Below are 17765 nucleotides of genomic sequence, written 5' to 3' on the forward strand. Positions count from 1 at the left end.
ATTAGGTGGTTAGGGACATGAAAGATATTTTCAACAATGCTATGATTTAGGACTCATCAGACCGAAGCATCAGCCACCATAAAAATGGCCTTGCCCAGCCACAACTCACTCTTGGAATTTCTGAGCACACAGTGTATCACTATCAAGGAAGCAGGATAAGGCTTTCCCTTAATTTGGCTGGCAGCTTCCCCTGTGACTCAGTGGTAAAGAATCTGCCTGCCAAGCAGGAGACATAAGTTCGATCCCTGGGTCAGGAATATCCCCTGGAGGAGGAAATAGCAACACACTCCAGTATTCTTATCTGAGAAATCCCATGGACAGAGGAGCCTGGTGGACTACAGTCCATGGGTCGCAAAAGAGTCAGACATGACTTAGTGACTAAACAACAACAGTGTAACTTGGCTGGAGTGAGTGCCTTTCACGGTGATAGCCCTGGAACACTCCAAGAGCATCTTCTCATTCAGTGTCGCCTTGGTTCCCTGTTCAGTGAGCTAGAAGTATCTGAAGGCACTTGTTTCCTGCTGTGGCAACACCAGCATGTGGCTGAAGTGGGAGGGGTGGTCCCTCCGGGCTTATCTCACCTCATCCAGGATTTCTCAGTCAGGAGCATGGCCAGCTGTTCCTAGTATTTCATGAAGCCTGATGGAAACCTTGATGAGTTGTAAGTTATTATTTAACAAATGAAGTTTGGCAAGCAAGATCTTTTCAAACCGAGGAACTTTTCAAATGTCAGGTAATATGAACAAATTGGTGGGGGACAGGTATTGGCCCCTGGGACTTAAAGATGGGCCAGCATCTTGCAGATGGGGCCCAAAGAGGTACCAACTTTTCTTCAAGCGAGATAAAGAAACCTAGGTGGATTCAAGCCTAGTCAGAAATGGCTAAGGATTAGAGCCAAATACTCATTATACATCAAGCATGGTTCTAAGCACTTTACACATTAATCCTACCACATATTACCAATCCTTTCTTGTAAATGAAATAATGGAAGCACAGACAGAATAACTAATGTTCATAGCCAGTAAGTGTAGAGTTGAAATTTGAACCCAGGCATTTAGACTCTAAACTCCAAGTTCATAATCGCCCACCCAGATTTTGTACTCATCACAAAACCAAATGCCTCTTTCTTCCCTGTGGTCCACATTGAGGGCTAAAGAAATATTATATATGATCTTTTTTTGCGTTGGTCAAGAATGACGTGCAAATTCGTGAGGTGTTCTGTATTTTGAGGGGGCTTCCCTGGTGGTTCAGACGGTAAAGAATCTGCCTGCAATGTAGGAGATCCAGGTTCAATCCCAGGATTGGGAAGATCCTCTGGAGAAGGGAATGGCAACCCACTCCAGTATTCTTACCTGGAGAATCCCATGGACAGAGGAGCCTGGCAGGCTACAGTCCACGGGGTCGCAAAGAATCAGACATGACTGAGCAACTAACACTTTCACTTTTTCTCTTTCATACATTTTTAAGAGGCAGATTAGCACAGTTGGTTCAGATGAAATTATGGTGGTCACAGGTGCTTCACTGCTGGTCCAGTGGTTAAAAATCCACCTCAAAATTCAGGGGACATCAGTTCAATCCCTGATTCAGGAGCATCCCAGATGCCCAACTGAGCCTGTGTGCCACAACTATTGAGCCTGTGCTCTGGAATCGGCAAGCCGAAACTTCGGAGCCCACATGGGGCAACTGCCTTAACCCTAGAGCCATGCTGCACAATTAGAGAAGCCAGACATTGCAGCTCAAGTGCAGCCCTTGCTCTCTGCAACCAGAAAAAGCCTGTGCATAGCAATGAAGACCCAATGAGCAAAAAAACCCCAAAAATGTGTGTGCATGCACACACACACACACACACACACACACAATGCCGGAAGAGTAGGTGTCCAGAGAGGGGAGCCCCAGAAAGGGAATGCTGGGGCATGGTGACCGCACCCCCAGCCTGCCCCCACCCCATCCCCCGGGCCAGGGACAGGCGTTGGCAGTGCCAGCCTGGCCCGCCCTGGACAAGCGGGGCGCTGTGCAGACCATGGCGCAGTGCGGGAACAGCAGTCCCCTCGCTGCTGGCCCAGCGGGCAGGGTGTGCCTGCAGCCCCGGGGGGAGCACCTGCCTGCCAGCCCCTGACCGGCTCCCAGGTCACACCCTCGCCCGTGAGCCGGCAGCAGGACAGCCGTCATCCTCCTGGGCCCGCGGCTGCCCAGGCCGGAGGGCAGAAGTGGAAAACAAGCCGTCGTGGGCAAGCACAGCTGGGGGAGCAGGCTCCAGGTGTGCGCACGCACACACACACACAGAACTGTGGGCTCGACGAGTGTTTTCCATCCACATGGCCTCACAGCTTCCCAGGCTCACCCGCCCTCCGTCTGCAGGGCGAGCGGACACGATTGTCCACATCACTGGTGAGCACGCTGCTCCAGGTCCCTCAGCCTGACATAGAGCCGGGGCTGTGCTGTGTCCTCGGTCGCGCAGTCGTGTCCAGCTCTTTGCGACCCCACGCACTGCGGCCCACCAGGCTCCTCTGTCCATTCAATTTTCCAGGCACAAATACTGCAGTGGGTTGCCATTTCTAGAACCAGCTTCTTCCTTTTTTAAAAAAATTTTTATTGGAGTATAGTTGCTTTAGAGTGTTGTGATAGGTCCTACCGTACAGCAGCGTGAATCAGCTATGAAAGCGAAAGTGTCAGGTCGCTGAGTCGTGTCTGACTGTTTTTGACCCCGTGGACTGTAGGCTCCTCAGTCCGTGGAATCCTCCAGGCCAGAATACTGGAGTGGGCAGCCATTCTCTTCTCCAGGGGATCTTCCTGCTCAAGGGATCCAACCCTAGTCTCTTGCATTACAGGCAGATTCTTTACCACCTGAGCTAATATAGTCCCTCTTTTTTGGATTTCCTTTCCTAGGTCACCATAGAGGTCACCACTGAGTAGAGTTCCCTGTGCTAGTCAGTAGGTGCGTGCATGCGTGCTAAGTCACTTCAGTCATGTCTGACTCTTTGTGACCCCATGGACTGCAGCCCACCAGGCTCCTCTGTCCATGGGATTCTCCAGGCAAATATACTGGAGTGGGTTGCCGTGACCTTCTCCAGGCAAATATACTGGAGTGGGTTGCCGTGGCCTCTTCCAGGGGCTCTTCCCGACCCAGGTATGGAACCCACGTCTCCTGCACTGGCAGGTGGGTTCTTTAACACTAGCACCACGTGGGAAGCCCATCCGGTAGGTAGAACCTAACTGTTTCTCAGCCGGAATTCTCCGCTGTCTCTCCGAGCAGTCAGGCTGCCTGTGCCCCCTGTGGGTGAGCTGGAAAGCCTCTTTGCCGAGGTTTACATTCCAAACCCCACATCAGTGTGGGTGTCACTGTTCTTCTCACCTTCCCCATCCTCTCTTTTTGAGGCTCACAGTCCCCACACCCCAGCAGCGGGCCTGGGGAGAGGGACGGGCTCACCCAGTCACCAGCTGGTGAGTGATGGGCCAGGACCGGAAGCTTGTGCTATGCACTGTCACTGCTGAACGAGCGGTTAGAAGACTGGTGAGGAGTCCCGGGGCTAATGGGGCAACATGGAAGAGCTGCCCCCCTTTCCTTGCAAATAAAAAGTAAAAAGAAACCTGTAACTACATCAGTTCAGTTCGGTCACTCAGTCATGTCCGACTCCTTGCAACCCCATGGACTACAGCATGCCAGGCCTCCCTGTCCATCACCAGCTCCTGGAGTTTACTCAAACTTGTGTCCATCGAGTCTGTGATGCCATCCAACCATCTCATCCTCTGTCATCCCCTTCTTCTCCCTCCTTCAATCTTTCCCAGCATCGGGGTCTTTTCCAATGAGTCAGCTCTTTGCATGAGGTGGCCAAAGTATTGTAGTTTCAGCTTCAACATCAGTCCTGCCAATGAAAACCCAGGACTGATCTCATTCAGGATGGACTGGTTGGATCTCCTTGCAGTCCAAGGGACTCTCAAGGGTCTTCTCCAACACCACAGTTCAAAAGCATCTATTCAAAAATGGAAAGGGATACCTGCACTCACAGAATTGGAGAGGGTTGGGAGAAAGTTGTGGAGAAGGCAATGGCACCCCCACTCCAGTACTCTTACCTGGAAAATCCCATGGACGGAGGAGCCTGGTGGGCTGCAGTCCATGGGGTCGCTAAGAGTCAGACATGACTGAGCGACTTCGCTTTCACTTTTCACTTTCATGCATTGGAGAAGGAAATGGCAACCCACTCCAGTGTTCTTGCCTTGAGAGTCCCAGGGACAGGGGAACCTGGTGGGCTGCCATCTATGGGGTCGCACGGAGTCGGACACGACTGAAGCGACTTAGCAGCAGCAGCAGCAGCAGGGAGAAAGTGGGGAGGGAGGGTGGGAGGAATCACAGTGGTAAACCAACACCACAGGCGTGTCCCATGTGGTCACTGGGGACAGGCCCCTAGCAGGATGCGTGGTCAGAATCTTCTGGAATCCCATAATGGCTTGGGCTGGGACCAGGCTGCCCATGTGAAATCGAGAAGTGGGATTGAAATCGAGAAGTGAAATGTTTCCTGCCGTATCGGTAAACAAGGATGTCACAGTCATCAGCGAATTCAGCAGCAGTCCTCCGTGTGAACTAGTGAGCCCCCAGGGCACTCAGGGGAGAAGGAAACGGCAACCCACTCCAGTGTTCTTGTCAAGAGAATCCTGTGGACGGAGGAGCCTGGTGGGCTGCTGTCCATAGGGTTGCACGGAGTCAGACACGACTGAAGCAACTTAGCGTGCATGCATGCATTGGAGAAGGAAATGGCAACCCATTCCAGTATTCTTGCCTGGAGAATCCTGGAAGCCTGGTGGGCATCACACAGAGTCAGACACAACCGAAGCGACTTGGCATCAGCAGCAGCAGCCAAGGGCACTCAGGAAGGAGCAGAATACCTGTGATCTGAGAGCCGTCAGACTGCAGCCACCCCCTACAGTGAGCTCAAGGGAGCTCAGGATGTGAGAAAATGCAGGATCCTGGCCCCACAGCTGAGATACCTGTGACAGGAACGGCTTCAGGGAGCCCAGACTCTTGGGTCTTTCCATACATAGGAAAGTGCTAAATTCCTTAACCTGAGATACCTGATTTTCTTGAATTCACCAAAATACTTTTGACGTTCAGATTACCTGCCCTTTGTGGCAAATTTCTAGGTAACCTGGCTCCTCTCCCCGTCTAACCTCCCACTGCCAGATCCTCAGAGCAGTTGTCTCAGGGCTAGTTGAGATGCTGTCTTCCCAGGCTTGAAGTCCTAAAACTTCCCACCAGATAAAACCTAACTCCCAACTTTTAAGTCATGAATATTTTTTAAGTCAACAAAAGGAACACCAGCCCAGCCTCACGTCCTCCGTGGAATCAGAGAAGATATGAGTAGAGGCCACAGGTCCGCCCTCCAGGAGGGCAGGGCCCAGCTTGGTGCTGAGCGGAAGATTGGAGCCATCTCCCAGCCGTCCCGCTGCTCCACACTGCTGGGAGTCACCAACCCACGTGGCCAGCCACACGGCGGGGCGTCTGGAGCCCCAGAAGGGCAGGGTCAAGGGCCCCCCAGGGCTGCATGTCTCCTCCAGCCTGCTCCCCGCTCGGGCTGGTGGAAGGCCTCCTCCACCCCGGGCTGGTTCTCAGCGAGCAGGGCCGCCCCAGCGCTGACTCATCTGCTGGCAGCCTCGTCAGGAATTTCTGGAAAAGACAGCGGCTCAGGTGACTTTTGTTGTTTCAGCTGGGATCAGAGAAGCATCCCTACTCTTAGCAGAGGAGGGAGACCTAGAAGGGGAACGGCGATGGGAATGGTCACGCCGTGGGGACTGACCAGCTGTGTCCTTCCCAAGAAGCCAGCTCCAGGAGGCTGCTGGCCTGGTGAGCACAGGCCCCGGTTCCATGGCTGGCTGCCCGCATGGTGTGGGCTGGACCCAGGAAAGCCCGGCTGTCTTGTCAGCTCCAGAACGTCCCCCCGCCCTGCCAGTCCTCTTTGGACCTTCCCTGCCCTCTAGACCTGCCACTTTCCTGAGAGCAGATGACTGGTCAGGGGGCCTGCAGTGTATGTCAGGCCATCGTCAGCCCTCAAGCTTTCAAGTTTTCATCTGTGAGCCAGAGTGCTTAACCATCAGTTGCTGGATTCAGACAAGCCTGGGTCTGCTGTCAGATGCTCTACTCCTGAGCTGTATTTCCAAGACAAGCCTACGTCGAAATCCCCAACTGTTCTGCTTTGGGACTTTGGCCGAGTGGCTTAACTCCTCACAGTCTTCTTTTCCTTAGCTGTAAAAGGAACATGATCGTATTCACAGCCATGAAAGGCACGCAGCCAGTACTGCCAGAAAGGCCAGGATGCTTTGCCAAGGTGAGCATCGGTTCTGGCTGGACAGACACTCTGCCGATCCTCTGTTAAATGTTCCCACCGCCACTCCCTCTTGTTTACGGCACCCAGGTTATCGTAAGGGCTGTAGTGATGTAGAAGCAGGAGCAGGCATGTAACCGGAGACGGTTCTGGTACCAAATACTGAAACGCCTGGTGAACCGTAGGCTCCCAACACAGAAGTGAGGGAGGGAGGAAAGATTGAGACCCAAAACAGAGCGTCTTTGATGGGAGCGAGGAGAGGGACCAGTGTGAGTCCTGGACAGGGGGAGCTGAGAAGGGGAGGGGGCTTCCGCCTCGCCTCTCTCCACTGTCCACATCCACCCTGTTTCTGCAGCCTGCTGAATTCCTCAGTTCTATGAGTTTTCTGCCAACTCTGTGATTCTGAATGTTCTGGTCCCTCTGCCTGGAACTCTCTTCTGCTCTTGGCTAATTTCTCTTTGTCCTTAAGACTCAAACCTCAGCCCCTTTCCCCCCAGGATACCCCACCCAGGGCCAAACCTGTCCCACAGGCCCCTACATGACCCCCACCCTTCACCAGGAGCCCAGGAGTGACATTGGGCAGTGGTCACCCACTTGGCACAATATTGCAAAATACCCTGGACTCAGGTGCAGGGACGGAGGGAAAGGGGCAGAGGGGGTGGAACGGCCCAGCTCTGATGTCTGTCCAGCTGGTCTGCCCTGTTTCCAGGACACCCAGGGGGCTGTTTCCAGCTCTCAGGGGTCTGCTGCCCTCCCCCTACTGAAACGGACACTCAGTCGTGTCCGACTATTTGTGACCCCATGGACTTTAGCCCACCAGTCTCCTCTGTCCATGGAATCCTCCAGGCCAGAATACTGGAGTAGGTAGTCTTTCCCTTCTCCAGGGGATCTTCCCCACCCAGGTATCAAACCCAGGTCTCCTGCATTGCAGGCATGTGTGGGCATAAGCGATGTTCTAATACAACCCTGGTCCCCCGGGCTTCTCTAGGTGATTGCTTCCAGAAAGCTAAGCAGCTTCCTTCCTCTCTGTTTTTAAATCCTTAATGCATAACCCAAGGCCCTCCTCCTCATTAACTTTAATGAAACTTTATGAAACTTAAATGAAAGTTAATGATGGAGATGACTATATTTGCCAAACTTTCTAATACAGGATTTGAGAACTGCTATTTTCCCTCTTGAGTTCTCGACTGTGATTAGGGTCCCTGGCCTCTCCAGAGGATGTCCTCGGAGGAAGATCCCAGAAAGGAGAATGAGAAGTAGCCAGCAAGGGAGCCAGTGACCATGAGGTTCCAGAAGCCACGTGCAGAGTTTCCCATAGGAAAGAGTGAACACCGGTATCGAATGGTAATGAAAAGTCAGGGAGGAGGAGAGCTGAGGACTGACCCTGAACTTGACAAGGGGGCGGGTACTGGTGGCATTGAGACAGGAGGGTCTCTTGATGGGACTGGGTTTCAGGGAGACCAAGAGGAAAGGACATGCATACCATGAACATGAAAGTGTTGGTCGCTGAGTCGTGTCTGACTCTTTGCAACTCCATGCACTATAGCCCGCCAGGCTCCTCTGTCCATGGGATTTCCCAGGCAAGAATACTGGAGGGGGTTGCCATTTCCTTCTCCAGGGATCTTCCCAACCCAGGGATCAGACACAGGTCTGCTGCATTGTAGGCAGATTCTTTACCATCTGAGCCACCAGGAAAGCCCACAATGAGTATATTAAGCTCTATAAAGGAACTTGGCTATAAAGGGAATTTGGCTGAAAAGAGACAGGGCTGGCTTCCCTGGTGGCTCAGTGGTAAAGACCCTCACCTGCCAACACAGGAGACGTGGGTTCACTCTCTGAGTCACGAAGATTCCCTGAAAAAGGAAATGGTAACTCACTGCAGTACTCTTGCCTGAGAAATCCCATGAATAGAGGAGCCTGGCAGGCTGTAGCCCATGGGATCACAGAAGAGTTGGACATGACTCAGCGACTAAACAACAGCAACTGCTACAAAAATATGGGGTGGCAATGACATAGGGTCAAGAAGAGGCTTTTTCAGGATGGCAACTTGATGACTTATTTGTATGCTGCTGGCAATGGTCCACTAGAAAGGGAGCAGTTGAGGATGGGGTGGGGGGGCGGGCAGAGGCATGCGGGAAGAGAATTACAAAACAAATTCCTGGAGTAGGTAAACATAGTAGGGGCCAGTCCACACCTGGAGGGGGCTTTAACTGGGAGCAGGGATCATTCATCCATGTAACAGGAGGAAAAGCAAAGTGTATAGACCGGAGGCTGAGGTTTTATAGACCTAGTGGTCAGAGAATTCACTTCTCTCCTGGCTGTTCTTATTTTCCTGAACTTCTCTTTCCATTTCTGAGAGGGGGAAAAAGGAGGGGAGCTCAGTAGTACCTATTTCCTAGAGTTGTTGTAAAGAATAAATGAACAAATAAATGCAGGCAAGCGTATACGTAGCACAGAGCCAAGGTCACGGTTGAGAGCAATCAATTAGGAGAGGCTGCCATTGTATCCTTTGGACATTTCGAACTCTTTTCTATCAGATTTCCTGAGCTTTTGTGTCTTCCGCCACTTCCAGAGTCACAGCTGAACAATTACATCCACGACCTGAGTTCACTTCCCTCCATCTCCACTAGCACCTGCTTCTCAGGTCTCCCCCAGGGAAACCCCAGGAGGCCACTGCTGCTGCCTTCAACCTCAGAGTCAGGAAAGGCTGTCTGAGCTGCATAGACCAGGAGAGGGGCAGAAACAGCACCCCAGGTTTACCTGCTTTACTTCCAACTTGGTGACTGACCCAGGAAGCCACTGTCCTTCTCTGGCCTCAGTTTTCTCATCCGTACCATTGTTGCATGTCATGCTCTCCATCCAGCACTGAATTTTCTGCAGGTAAGCTGTTGTTCAGCCGCAGGTTTAACCACAAAGATACTTGACATCCAAGAAGGAAAAGCTCCATCAAGAAGGCAGGGTCTTTGAGAGGGCCTCTGATGAAATATCTTTGGCGCCACCTGCTGTCGTATGCTTTGTACATCTCCTCTCAGGAGGCAGAGTTCAGTTCAGTTCTGTCACTCAGTCGTGTACAACTCTTTGTGACCCCATGAACTGCATGCAGCACGCCAGGCCTCCCTGTCCATCACCTACTCCCGGAGTTTACCTCAAACTCATGTCAGTTGTGTTGGTGATGCCATCCAACCATCTCATCCTCTGTCGTCCCCTTCACCTGCCTTCAATCTTTCCCAGCATCAGGGTCTTTTCCAATGAGTCAGTTCTTCCCATCAGGTGGCCTAAGTACTGGAGTTTCAGCTTCAGCATCAGTCCTTCCAATGAATATTCAGGACTGATTTCCTTTAAGGTTGACTGGTTGGATCTCCATGCTGTCCAAGGGACTCTCAAGAGTCTTCTCCAACACCACAGTTCAAAAGCATCAATTCTTTGGCACTCAGCTTTCTTTACAGTCCAACTCTCACATCCATACATGACTACTGGAAAAATCGTAGCTTTGACTAAATGGATCTTTGTTGGCAAAGTAATGTCTCTGCTTTTTAATATGCTGTCTAGGTTGGTCATAGCTTTTCTTCCAAGGAGCAAGTATCTTTTAATTTCATGGCTGCAGTCACCACCTGCAGTGATTTTGGAGCCCAAAATATAAAGTCTCTCACTGTTTCCATTGTTTCCCCATCTATTTGCCATGAAATGATGGGACCAGATGCCATGATCTTTGTTTTCTGAATGTTGAGTTTTAAGCCAACATTTTCACTCTCCTCTTTCACTTTCGTCAAGAGGCTCTTTAGTTCTTCTTCGCTTTCTGCCATAAGGGTGGTGTCATCTGCATATCTGAGGTTACTGATATTTCTCCCGGCAATCTTGATACCAGCTTGCGCTTCATCCAGCCCAGAACTTCACATGATGTACTCTGGATATAAGTTAAATAAGCAGGGTGACAATATACAGCCTTGACATACTCCTTTCCCTATTTGGAACCAGTCTGTTGTCCCATGTCTGGTTCTAACTGTTGCTTCTTGACCTGCATACAGATTTCTCAGGAGTCAGGTAAAGTAATCTGGTATTTCCATCTCTTTCAGAATTTTCCACAGTTTATTGTAATCCACACAGTCAAAGGCTTTAGCATAGTCAATAAAGCAGAAGTAGATGTTTTTCTGGACCTCTCTTGCTTTTTCGATGTTCCAGCAGATGTTGGCAATTTGATCTCTGGTTCCTCTGCCTTTTCTAAATTCAGCTTGAAAATCTGGAAGTTCACAGTTTACATACTGTTGAAGTCTGGCTTGGAGAATTTTGAGCATTACTTTGCTAGCATGTGAGATGAGTGCAATTGTGCGGTAGTTTGAACATTCTTTGGCATTGCCTTTCTTTGGGATTCTTTCATTGCCTTTCTTCAGGAGGCAGAAGGTTGTCCTGAAATAGAATTAGATGAGCAGAAAACTTGCTCCCTGTCCAGTGGAAAACTGGACACAGAAAATGAAAAATATACTCCTATTCCCACCCTGCAACCATTAGTATTTTACAGCACCATCCAGATTCTGTGTGTATGCTTTGATACAATTAGAATCATGGTTATGTAGACCATTTTAATGTTCTCGTCCTTCCAATTAGTTATATATTTTGCGTGTATGAGGCCCTGGATTCAATCCCCGGCATCTCCACAGCAAGTGGATGTGTTTATTTAGAGTCCCTGGAGTAGGAAATGGCAACACACTCCAGTATTCTCACCTGGACAATCCCATGGACAGAGGAGCCTGGCACGCTACATAGGATCGTAAAGAGCTGGACACGACTGAGCATGCACGCACATTCTTCCAACTAATTCAGTGAAGTATAGTTTAGGGGTTAAGAGCACCAGCCCGAGAGCCTGATTCCCTGAGTTCACTCTGTTATGTGATCTTGGACAACTCAGCAAATTGCTCCATACCTCACTTTCCCAATCTGTAAAATGGGGATGATTAGGATACAATTAAATGTCTTTGTGTTAAGACTTATAAAGCACTCTGAACAACATGTGCTGTCAGTTACTAACTTCATAGCGTTTTCTGTGTTGCTATCATAAGGAACATTTTTAACAGCTGCAATATCCTATTAAGGGTCTACATTAGTTAATTTACTTAAACGTCACTCTTTTGTTGGATGTTTGTTATTTCCAGTCATTCTATGTTATAAGTGACAGTGTCATTTATACCCTACAACATACCTTTTGGATTTTTTTCATACATAGATTCCCAAAAGTAGAAGCATGAGGTCAAAGGGCAAAAACATTTTATGCCCTGGTTTATATTGGGAAATAGTTTTCCAAAAAGGATTGTAGCTCTTTAGAATGGAATGTGGGCTGGGACTTTACTCTTTTCCCTCCTCCCTCACCAGCCAGAGATAACATCGATTTCTTTTTGATTTGTATAATTTTAACCAGCCATAAACAATCCCACTTGAATTTCCTTTTCTTTAATCATCCTAGACCATTGCCAGCTGCAGTTATTTTATTGTGACTCTGTCAGCATCCAAATCAGTGGTTTAACAGAAAACTTGACATAAAGACTTGTGGATTATACATTAAAGAACTGAAAAGCCAAGAAGAAATACTAAGGATCTGCTACCACTCCCATAGGCTGGGGTAACATAGGGAAGATAAGATGGGGAGCGCTATGAGGTTAGTTCTAGAAGTGATGGACAAAGTGCAAACTGGATTTAACTGCTGCTTCTGGAACAAACTGCTGCTGTAAGTGAAAAAAAACCAAGGCAATGGAGTTGCCAGATCTAGCAAAAACAAATGCAGATGATCAGCTAAATTTGAGTTTCAGACAAATAACAGTTTTTAGAATATTTATACTAATAATGCATTGAACACATGCTAAAAAAATTTCTTGTTTATCTAAAAATCAAATTTAACTGAATGTCTTACATTTTACCAAGCAATCTTCCAAGGCAGGAAGGATGCTGAAAAAAGAGTTCTTTCCCTCCTCATTTAGATTTTCAGTCACCCCCTGGCATCCCTTATTGGCAGGACCTGCCATAAAGCCAGCTGGTAAGGCTGGAAAGTGGTTTGCAGACCAGGGAGCAACAATTACCCAGTAACTGGCCCCGCCCACCCTTGTGGCTGTTCAGCATCTGCGCACACCCATTCTGCGCACACCCATTCTGCACATTGATACTCCCAGCCGACAACAGATACTCCCAGCCGACAACAGAAACAATTCTAACAAAATGCCTAATAAAATGCAACTATCTTTCCAACCAGTGCAGACATTCTTACCTTCTCCCTGAAATGGGGAGAGGCAAAGTCTCTACAGTTATTTCATTTACCAGCTAGAGAATGTCGCTCCTCATCTGTTTCAACAAGAATGAAGTCGCTGGCCCCTGCAGTCGCCAACCTTCAACACACCTTGAAAGGAATTCAGAGCAGCGATCAGGAATGGGGTCCTCTGTGCCCTGGGAAAAACTGGCAGAATAGGCCATTAGATAGTTATTCTCAGAAGATATTATGAACCCAGTTTCTTGCATCTTGTCACATCTAGAAAAGCACTAACATCATTAGTGGAAAGAAAGTGAAGTCGCTCAGTCTTGTCCGACTCTGCGACCCCATGGACTGAAGCCCACCAGGCTCCTCCATCCATGGAATTTTCTAGGCAAGAATACTGGAGTGGGTTGCCATTTCCTTCTCCAGGGGAATTTGCTATTCCCATGACTAGGAATAACCTTCTTGTGACTAGCAGCAGCCTTCCTGCCAAAACGTGTACTTGACTGCAGTACCCTCTTCACTAAAATCACATGTATGCTGATCTCCCCCTCATCTTTTCCGAGTAGTTCCCAGAGCTATTTGAAAGGCTATCTCTGGGCTAAAGTACTTATTTTTTCCCCCAAATAAGCCTTAACTCTCAACTCTGACAATGTGCACTTTTTTTTCAGCACACATATTTATATCTGGAAGATAGTCACACTACCCAAATCTGGGCAAGATTAACTCCTCTTCCAACTCAGTCACATTCGAAAGCTCTGTTATCTAAAGGCTGAGTTGTAGAACTAACCTTCAAGAAAACTTATAAGGGGAAGAAAAAGGGAGAATAAATTAGCTAATATGAACCATTAAATCTCATGATAGTCAAGGAAGGAAATTTGCATGCTTACTACATTCCTCATTTCTGTAACCAGTCATGAAGCCCTGGTTGATGTTTATTTATTTCTTCCTCAGTCTTCCATTTTCTTATCCTCAGACAAGACCTTGGCTTGCCAGTGTCCCTTAGGAAGATGACCCAGACCTTCATTTCTGAAGGATCTGTCCTGTTAGCAGCTCTGCCTCTCTCTTGTTACAACAGTATTTGTTAATATCTGCTCTGGAGCTCAGGAGTGCTATGACATCCCCCTGCATGCAGAGTGTTACGCGACAGAGAGTTGCTGGACAACCTGCATGCCTACAGGCCTGACTCTGTGAGGGCGAGGGAAAGCTGCTTGTTCCATCACAGGTTCTAGGTATGGAGAACTCTGCCAAGGGTCTTGGCGGGGGGGCCCAGGGCCCAGACGGTCATCTCAGTCCACTCTCTTGCAGGCACAGCCTCTGTGGCCGTGGCAGGGATCCTGGCTGCTCTGCGGATCACCAAGAACAAGCTCTCCAATCACGTGTTTGTTTTCCAAGGTGCTGGTGAGGTGAGTCCCAGCGGGGGCTCTCTCCAGTCGCTCCAGTAGGAGAATAAGAAGAGGGGAAGCCTTCTGGGCTCCAGAGGAGAGCAAACAGCCCAGAAGCATGGTGCTCATTGCAGCCGCCTGGGCCCCACCATTTGGGTGTCTCGAGGCAGGGACTTAACGGGCCTTCTGGGAGGAGTCGGGGAAGAAGGGAGGATCTTGGCGAAGTGTCCGATAAATCCTGAGTAGCTCTGGTCTTTTGTCTGAACACCACCTCGCAGGCAGCCATGGGCATTGCCCACCTCCTTGTCATGGCCCTAGAGAAAGAAGGTGTGCCCAAAGCAGACGCCACAAGGAAGATCTGGATGGTGGACTCCAAGGGGCTCATTGTCAAGGTACTGTCAGTCTGGAGACCCGCAGGTTTCCTGACACCTACAACTATTGGACGGGGACTGGAGGAGATCTTCCAGGGGGCACACTGCTCACACAGAATAGAAAGCAGAAGGACAGCAGTGTCCTGATCTCTGCAGCAAATGACTCATCCCCCAGCAGCCTTAACCCTTGTCCAAAGCTTTGAATGTGAGTGCTAATGTGTCTGCGTCCTGCTCCCAGCCTCATCCCCCCCTTCCTGTCTTGCACTCACCTCCAGCCATATTGAGCCACAGTTGCCCCAAGTCACATGCTCCCTCTCTTCCCCATCTTTGCATATCTTGTTCCTCTGCCTGGAACGAATGCCCATCTCCTTTCCCACATGCCCATGTGGGACTCCAAGAATCGTGGAGTCCCCCACAAGCAGCAACAGACCTCTCAGGGCAGACTCCCACTGGAGGGGACCGGGGCCTGGACCCCGCCTCCGGCCCCAGGCATGGGTGCAGGCTGCCACGCTCTCCTCTTGCCCACCATTCATCATCATTTTGCTCCGTTGAGCTCGCCCCTGCTCCATGGTCTGTCAGAGCTGCCATTCTCACTCTGGTTCTCATGAGACCAACTGACCCAGGGGAGTCATCCTTGACCCGCCTGTCACCCACTGCCTCCTGTGTGAAGCAATGGAAGGAATCTAACACAATGTAAAGTAAGTCAGACAGAGGAAGACAAATATCACATGATATCACTCCTGTGTGGAACCTAATTTTTTAATATGATACCAAAAAAAAAGTGAACTTATTTATAAAACAGAAACAGATTCACAGATTTGGAAAATAAGCTTATGGTCACCAAAGGGGAAATGTGGAGGGGGGAGGCGGGGAGTTAGGAGCTTGGGATTAACATGCAGACACTGCTAGGTGTAAAACAGATAACCAACAAGGACCTGCTGTATAGCGCAGGGAACGCCACTCAATATTCTGTAATAACCTACATGGGAAAGGAACCTGAAAAAGAACAAAAGAACAAATGTATGCATATGTGTAACTGTGCCGTATACCTGAAACTAACACAGCACTGCAAATAAACTAGACTCCAGTAAAATTTGTGAAGGAAGAAGTGGAAGGAATCTCAAGCCCACTGGGAGCAGCCGGCCATTGCAAGCCAGCTCTGGATCCCAGCTTATTCTTATCTATAGGGAGGAACCAAAATCAGATTGATTATATTCTTTGCAGCCAAAGATGGAGAAGCTCTATACAGTCAGCAAAAACAAGACTGGGAGCTGACTGTGGCTCAGATCATGAACTCCTTATTGCCAAATTTAGACTTAAACTGAAGAAAGTAGGGAAACCCCTAGACCATTCAGGTATGACCTAAATCAAATCCCTTATGACTATACAGTGGAAGTGAGGAATAGATTTAAGGGGCTAGATCTGATAGACAGAGAGCCTGATGAACTATGGACGGAGGTTCGTGACATTGTACAGGACACAGGGATCAAGACCATCCCCATGGAAAAGAAATGCAAAAAGGCAAAATGGTTGTCTTAGAAGGCCTTACAAATAACTGTGAGAAGAAGAGAAGTGAAAAGCAAAGGAGAAAAGGGAAGATATTCCCATTTGAATGCAGAGTTCCAAAGAATAGCCAGGAGAGATAAGAAAGCCTTCCTCAGTAATCAATGCAAAGAAATAGAAGAAAAAAACAGAATGGGAAAGACTAGAGATCTCTTCAAGAAAATCAGAGATACCAAGGGAATATTTCACGCAAAGATGGGTTTGATAAAGGACAGAAATGGTATGGACCTAACAGAAGCAGAAGATATCAAGAAGAGGTGGCGAGAATACACAGAAGAACTGTACAAAAAAGATCTTCACGACCCAGATAATCACAATGGTGTGATCACTCACCTAGAGCCAGACATCCTGGAATGTGAAGTCAAGTGGGCCTTAGGAAGAATCACTACAAACAATGCTAGTGGATGTGATGGAATTCCAGTTGAGCTATTTCAAATCCTGAAAGATGATGCTGTGAAAGTGCTGCACTCAACATGCCAGCAAATTTGGAAAACTCAGCAGTGGCCACAGGACTGGAAAAGGTCAGTTTTCATTCCCATCCCTAAGAAAGGCAATCCCAAAGAATGCTCAAACTACCACACAGTTGTACTCCTCTCACACGTTAGTAAGGTAATGCTCAAAATTCTCCAAGCCAGGCTTCAGCAATACGTGAACCGAGAACTTCCAGATATTCAAGCTGGTTTTAGAAAAGGCAGAGGAACCAGAAATCAAATTGCCAATATCCGCTGGATCATCGAAAAAGCAAGAGAGTTCCAGAAAAACATCTATTTCTGCTTTATTGACTACGCCAAAGCTTTCGACTGTGTGGATCACAATAAACTGTGGAAAATTCTGAAAGAGATGGGAATACCAGACCACCTGACCTGCCTCTTGAGAAACCTGTATGCAGGTCAGGAAGCAACAGTTAGAACTGGACATGGACCAACAGACTGGTTCCAAATAGGGAAAGGAGTACGTCAAGGCTGTATATTGTCACCCTGCTTATTTAACTTATATGCAGAGTACATCATGAGAAATGCTGGGCTGGAAGAGGCACAAGCTGGATCAAGATTACCGGGAGAAATATCAATAACCTCAGATATGCAGACGACACCACCCTTATGGCAGAGAGTGAAGAGGAACTAAAAAGCCTTTTGATGAAAGTGAAAGAGGAGAGTGAAAAAGTTGGCTTAAAGCTTAACATTCAGAAAACTAAGATCATGGCATCTGGTCCCATCACTTCATGGGAAATAGATGGGGAAACAGTGGAAACAGTGTCAGACTTTATTTTTTTGGGCTCCAAAATCACTGCAGATTGTGATTGCAGCCATAAAATTAAAAGACACTTACTCCTTGGAAGGAAAGTTATGACCAACCTAGATAGTATATTAAAAAGCAGAGACATTACTTTGCCAACAAAGGTCCATCTGGTCAAGGCTATTGTTTTTCCAGTGGTCATGTATGGATGTGAGAGTTGGACTGTGAAGAAAGCTAAGCACTGAAGAATTGATGCTTTTGAACTGTGGTGTTGGAGAAGACTCTTGAGAGTCCCTTGGACTGCAAGGAGATCCAACCAGTCCATCCTAAAGATCAGTCCTGGGTGTTCATTGGAAGGACTTATGCTGAAACTGAAACTCCAATACTTTGGCCACCTCATGTGAAGAGTTGACTCATTAGAAAAAGCCCTGATGCTGGGAGGGATTAAGGGCAGGAGGAGAAGGGGAAGACAGAGGATGAGATGGTTGGATGGCATCACCAACTCAATGGACATGGATTTGAGTAAACTCCGGGAGTTGGTGATGGACAGGGAGGCCTGGCATGCTGCGGTTCATGGAGTCGCAAAGAGTCAGACATGACTGAGACTGAACTGAACTGAACTGAACTGAATGAAAGAGAAAGCGTTTGTCACTCAGTCATGTCC

General features: G+C 48.5%; 1 protein-coding gene across 3 annotated transcripts in view; it reads left to right on the plus strand.

The window, feature by feature from the left end:
• ME3 (malic enzyme 3) overlaps positions 1–17765 on the plus strand; it is a 223911-nt gene that overhangs the window by 197844 nt on the left and 8302 nt on the right. For 2 of the 3 annotated variants that reach the window (XM_020881253.2, XM_070457155.1), the window contains exons 9-10: positions 13855–13952; positions 14210–14323. In XM_020881253.2, the coding sequence (XP_020736912.2) occupies positions 13855–13952; positions 14210–14323 (212 nt within the window). The remainder of the gene's footprint in view (positions 1–13854; positions 13953–14209; positions 14324–17765) is intronic. The other variant, XM_070457156.1, reaches the window with a different exon arrangement.

The sequence above is a fragment of the Odocoileus virginianus genome, chromosome 28 (assembly GCF_023699985.2).
Source record: "Odocoileus virginianus isolate 20LAN1187 ecotype Illinois chromosome 28, Ovbor_1.2, whole genome shotgun sequence".
In the NCBI taxonomy this organism is placed as follows: Eukaryota; Metazoa; Chordata; class Mammalia; order Artiodactyla; family Cervidae; genus Odocoileus; species Odocoileus virginianus.